The 6,174-nt window shown below is 36.7% G+C and overlaps 1 protein-coding gene across 1 annotated transcript; it reads right to left on the reverse strand.

The window, feature by feature from the left end:
* Positions 1–318: 318 nt before the first annotated feature.
* Positions 319–5,765, reverse strand: LOC120987204 (gastrokine-1-like). The gene is made up of 6 exons (XM_040415800.1): positions 5,678–5,765; positions 4,437–4,478; positions 3,923–4,060; positions 3,016–3,126; positions 1,520–1,655; positions 319–637 (listed from the first exon to the last, which is right to left on the reverse strand). The coding sequence occupies exons 1-6, from the start codon at positions 5,687–5,689 to the stop codon at positions 546–548; spliced, it is 531 nt and encodes a 176-aa protein (XP_040271734.1). The 5' UTR covers positions 5,690–5,765; the 3' UTR covers positions 319–545.
* Positions 5,766–6,174: the final 409 nt, after the last annotated feature.

Raw genomic sequence — 6,174 nt, forward strand, 5'->3', positions numbered from 1 at the left:
TTCCATTACTATAAAAATGTTGGCTTCTTCTTAGAGTAGGCCATTTAAATCCTGGAACCCCCCTTGATCAGCTGAGTGGCTGTGGTGCATTTATTATTTACCAAACAGAGCTCCATACTTTTGATAATGGAATGATCTTCAATTAACAACTGATTAAGCAACAATTTATTTTAGTTTTTTAAAGATTCTCTAAATAAATTATGTAACTGAATGTGTTTGTTCATTTAGAATAGAGTCAAAAAACTGAGAGCGCATTGTAGTCTTGTGTTATTACGAGATTTTCCCCTCATTGCAGGATGCATCCTAAATATTTGCCGAATATAATAACATTGGTTACAGAGTGAAAATGGGAGAACAAGACAGCTGTGTTTACGGTAACTCTTTATTAATAAGAATGTCGTTTTGTTTCATGTATAAAAACACGGACTATCTGACCAGTGGACACGGAGAATAGAGATGAGATAAGATCAGATGGAGGGTGGAGGAAGTCTAATCACAGCAGCCAGGCATGTTCATTTAGATTAGGAGCAATGAAGGCAGGAGGTCTAGCATCCAACATTCCCGCACAGAGAGATGCCCAAAAATCTCAAAATGCCGAGGTTAGTACAGCCATGCATATCCAGAAACAGACCAGCACCTAAGAGAAACCAAGAGGACATGTAACACCAGCTTCTTATTGCACCACAGACCCTTCCCTGCTGAATTTGTATTATTTTTATTGAAATACAGGCTATGCGGTAAATTACGGTTTTCTGAGTTCTTCTACAAGGGAATAACCTTGATGACTGATGGCAAGCAGAACAGTGAAAAGTAAATTATACATATATTTAATGTGTTTGCTCATGTGACTCTCATACCTAGTTCCACAGTTCATTTTATCCAAAGTCCATCTGACCCATATTAGACCCATAAGACTCTAGTGGACTGAGATCTAGGGAGTTATTTGGAATCCAATAGAGAGCTGGAGACCTGTTTGCCCATTCCTACCTATGGCATGGGATCAAAATGTGGTCATTCCTATTTTCCTGACTTTTTGACCATGCAGGGCCACTAGTTTGCTGGTGATGGAAACAAAATCACTAGCAACCATTTCAAGTTACACATACAAGCCTACAGACAACTAAAACAACTTAGTAATATTAGGACCATGCCAAACGTTTCCCTTTATCTCAACTTTAAATACCACATTGAGTATAGCATGGGAGTATGACGTGCTTGGGTTCTAAATTAAGAAATATTTTTGAACTATTGGGATTATGTACCCAAATGAAGGTCATGGTTATTTCCAAATCACCATTGTTTTACAGCTCGGTCAAGAGGTTAGCCTACTTTTTGCCTCTCTGTAAACTGGATATTTTTGGCAGATTGACATAAACTGATGGATCCTGTTGACTAATTTAAAATATCCTTGCTACTAGGACAAACTACTTGCAGATAGAGACCTCAAAAATGGTCTACTCATTACTTGGTTAAATTACTTGTGGGTGCACTTTTTACAGTTAGTTATCAATCAACATACCTTGGGTTTCCTGAGCAAAAAAGGTTGGGACCCCTTTGCAAAGAGCTTCAATGTTACTGCCAAACTGTGCTACATTCTTGGCTCTGGTCTGAGAGATGGAGTAGGTCAAAGTTTTTGGAGGAGGAGCATTGGGGCTCTGTGAAAACATGTTATAGAGTTAGTTACATTGATTTACAATCAGAACTAAAGTTATGAATAATCTATTAAACAAATATAGTTCTTGGCTCCTTCTTAATATTAATGAACCAAATATTCTGCACATATCACATTCTCAATATGCCAAAGTACTCTGTGATCACACTACATATTAAGCATAACTTGGATGTCATGAAACACTGTGTGGCTTCTTATTTCAAAGAATAATTATTTTCTTTTGCATTTACGTGAAATAAAGAAACATTTGTATATCAACTAGCCTCCACCCAGAAAAAAATATGATATGTATGTGTATGTAAATAGTTTTATATGTGTGCCTAAGGTTTGAGGCTATAATGTTCACTAAAAATGTATAGCTAATTTTCAAATGTCATGCTTTGACCGTTTGAAATAAAAGGAACACAACCATATTGCTGATAGTCAGGAGAACATTAGATCTACAGTATGATTAAGATTTTGATTAAGAAAAGTTTTCTTGGTTCAACATGGCCAGTCTTTTGTTTTATCGAAATACGGAGAACGAACATTGGCTGAGAATCAGATAAAGATTTGATGGTCGGACACTCCTGATGAAATCAGTGGATTCAGCTGACCTTAGTATGGCCACTGTAAACTAGTGTTGAGCCCGAAGCTTTAATTTTAATCGCGAATATCGCCACTTCGAGAGTTCGGAAATATTTAGAATATAGTGCTATATATTCGTATTTGCGAACAGTGTTGATCGCGAATATTCTAATAACTAATTTATCGCGAATATTGGCACTTAGCAACATCCCTAGCAATCAATAGGAAAGTTGCCTACCCCTTAGTGTTTATCGTGAATATATTACATTGCCGATTTTTGCAATCAAGAAAATAATGACTGGAGATCGCAAATTCTCGAATTTGAGAATATATGGCGAATATTCAGCCAAAAATTTGCGAAATATTGCAAATTCAATTATTGCCTATGCCGCTCATCACTACTGTAAACTAATGTCAAACTGGGGATCTTTGAACCCTGCAAAATAAATGAGTCGAGGGCTTACAATCCATCGACACAGAACATCTACATGTCTACTTTTCATTTTATTGTAAACTTGGTAAGTCTCATTGCACACAGGGCACATCAGTCTCTAACAGGTTATTACTGTTTCAGTCCTTAATATACCCTTATGGCAAATGATTGTCTCCAAAGCCAGCTCCAAGTCTTCTGCTTGATCATTGCATTCAATACTGAGTGGAGTATTTTATGCATACAACATTCCTTGTACACGTTCACCCTTTACTAAATATTCTAAAACATCTAATATATTACTTACATGAAACATCTCTAGAGCTCTACCATTATAGTGGCTTACCTGTTTTTCTTGGCTGGCTTTGCTTAGCTGTTCCAAGCTAGGGACTGCTTCTCTGTTCATTCTGCTAACCACACAAACTCTCTTGGACATAAGACGGATAGCAAAGAGACCCTGCAAGCAAATTGTATTGAAATTCATTACAACTTCAATTCTTCACATAATAATATATTTCACTGTATCTGTGTCTAAACCAATGGTCATCAACCTGTGGCTCTCAAACAGTTGCTTAACTACAATCCCTACAGCATTCAAGGCATACTGGGAGTTGTAGTTGTGCAACAGCTGAATAGTCACTGGTTGACAATCACTGGTCTGAACTGCAACATCATAAGGAGTAAATGTAAGCAGGTGATCTATGAATATGCCAGGAGACAATCTCAGCATACCGTACTTTGGACATTCCTCAGTGGCTTTTACTCTCCTTCAACACATTATTGCATAGGGTACAGTTTCTATCACAAATGAACTCTATCCACTCATCTCTGGAGGAGTACACATTATTCTATCTAGTCATAGATATAATATTAATACTGCACCCTATGGGGGATCCTGACTTTCCCCATTTTGCAGATATTGTTGAAAGAAAAATTGAGCTGGTGGATTTCAACATACCTGTATCTTATTCATTTGTTTTTGGGGAGATAATCTACCATCAGAGGTGTCTGTCAGCAGCCTAATCCCTTCTCCTCATTTAGAACGCATGCACTCTCGGCAAAGCTGAGCCTGCATATGTATTGGGGATGGTCAGGAGAGATATCAATTTGCCGAACGTTCAATAATGTGTATGCCCAGCTTATGTCATTTATGGAGAATACAGCAAAAGTGTTTACTCATATCTTATGGGAGTATTTTGATGTAATTTATTTAAGGGGTTCCTGGTTTAGAAACACAAGTATAGTTCACTTACCCTATTATAGTCCCAGATGGAATTCCATGATTTCCAGCCATTGAACTGGTTTATATTGGCAACGTTATCATGGTTATCAATGTTCACAGTCTGGTGGACATTGCCTCCATCATTGCCCTTATTGTTGATATTGATATTCTGTAAATGACGAAGGACAGTTACATGAGATGTGTACAGATGTTCTTCATGACATCTATAGTTTAGCAATTAGTAAAATCACCACTGATGGATTACATTTTGAAGGGCAAAATCAGTTAAAAAATAAATACTAACTTAGAAAACTAACTTATGCAAATGTTTAGTGAATCAGATCATGGCTACGAAGATCTCCCACTTGGGATGTATGTGGGAATGTGAAATCAATGGCATGCTGAAAGAATTATCTGATTACAGTAATGTGTAGTGCTTTTAATCATAGTCATTGTCATTCATCTTTAATCAGTCATAGCTAATAGGCGCATAATCTGGATATAGTCATTATGTACAGTATATAGTGCAAGGACACGTAACCTACATCAGTTGCAAAGACCACTCCAAAAAGGGCCACGAGTAAGATCTGAAATGCAAATGCAAAGGAGTTAGTGAGTAAGCCATGAAACCTGAACATTGTGATGTCTTCTTGAGAGAAAGGAACATTATTTCTATATGAATCATGTCCTGTGCAAAAATTTCACTAATTACTATGCATGGTGAGCACAATCTTTCTCGATAGAGCAGTTTTCTATTATTATGTTTGTGACAGTCTTAATTTTTTCTTCTTTGTTTTAAAAGTTGACAGCCATTAATGGCCATTATTCAAACTCCCAATGAAGTTGTATCTCAACTTTCCTTGAGTTTTTTTTTTTTTTTTTTAAGTAGCAAATCTGTAGTGGAAAATTTAGGCACTTAGGCACTTGTCATGCAGAAAAGTTAGTTAACAACCATAGAGCAGCTGTAATGGTGGACATAATGGTTGTTACCCAAAATTCCTACAAATATATATATAAAAAGGTGTCTAAAGGGTGGTTGCACATATAGGTTTTTTAGTTGGCACTCTTTTTGGAGCAAACAACTGCCATGGCCAGATGTTACAATAGGAAATTATGAAACATTTCATGATAGAATGCTGTGGGTGTGGCATTTTTTCAGCCATTTTCCTATATACTTCTCCATAGAAAAAAAATAATCTGATAAACATGCAAGTAAAATGTTGTGTGACTAAAAAATACCACCTCAAAACTTGCAAAAAAATATGCATTTTATGTTGTTTTTCACAAGGCAAAAAGTGTGGAAGCACCTACATAGAGGGTTTTCTTACAGAAGAGTAATGCTCTCTAACATATTGTCTATATCCTATATTTCTGTTAGTAAAATAGAGTAATATAGATCACAATGAATATACATCTGCTTGAGTTTACAATCTGTCCTCATTGAGTTTAAGGCTCTCCTTCAGTTATGAAGTGACTGCATCACAAGAACATTACAAGTGAAGGTAAAGGGTGAAAATCTGAGACCCTATGCTAACATATGACCCTGGACACAACATTTACAGAGGTTTCTGGAGTTCTACAGTTACTGAGGTGTCTAGTTCACGTGCTCCCTTGACTGTATCTCCCATACTCACTTTTGGTGAGAGACACATCAAAACTTAGTACCCACAGGTACTGGAAAGATTATTTTTACATGGTCGATTACCTGCCACACTACTTATATGTCTTTGGTAATAGTAGTAGAGCATAGGGACAGAGAGACATGAAGGAAACTTCAGATACTTACTAGAGCCTTCATTCTGTGTGGTGGAGATGACTACAAGCAGGAGAATAGCGCTACTGTATCTCCCATATATATGTGTGATAATAAGTCTTTGTCAAACAGGCCGAGCCTAAATCAGTAATCATTGGAATGGGTCCACATCAAAATGACGCATGAGCTCGATAACATTATCATTTTCTCTACAGGACAAATTTATTTAATGGGACATAATTTAAGGAAATCATAAACAAATAGAAATGTGATAACCATTGACTGGGTGGGTATAATATTGCATAAAAAGCCAAATGGCCACATAGAGACATGTTAAGCTTTTCCTGTGTAATGCCTTTGATGACACAATATGCAAAATATTCAGTCTCCTGTCACATTTCAGTGTTGGCTTGGATTAGTAGTTCTAGAGCATTCCTGAACCTAGAACACTCTTCACATCAGATAAGACCTATGTGTCCATCTTGACTAGTAACATAGTAACATATTATATAAGGCAGAAAAAATACATT

The sequence above is a fragment of the Bufo bufo genome, chromosome 1 (assembly GCF_905171765.1).
Source record: "Bufo bufo chromosome 1, aBufBuf1.1, whole genome shotgun sequence".
Classification (NCBI taxonomy): domain Eukaryota; kingdom Metazoa; phylum Chordata; class Amphibia; order Anura; family Bufonidae; genus Bufo; species Bufo bufo.

What these genes read in the sequence shown, in the direction of transcription:
- LOC120987204 (XM_040415800.1), bottom strand. An exon ending in GAGTGGTCTTTGCAACTGAT is followed by an intron (nt 4,061 to 4,436) that starts GTAGGTTACGTG and finishes CGTCATTTACAG; the next exon opens with AATATCAATATCAACAATAA. An exon ending in CCATCTGGGACTATAATAGG is followed by an intron (nt 3,127 to 3,922) that starts GTAAGTGAACTA and finishes ATTTGCTTGCAG; the next exon opens with GGTCTCTTTGCTATCCGTCT.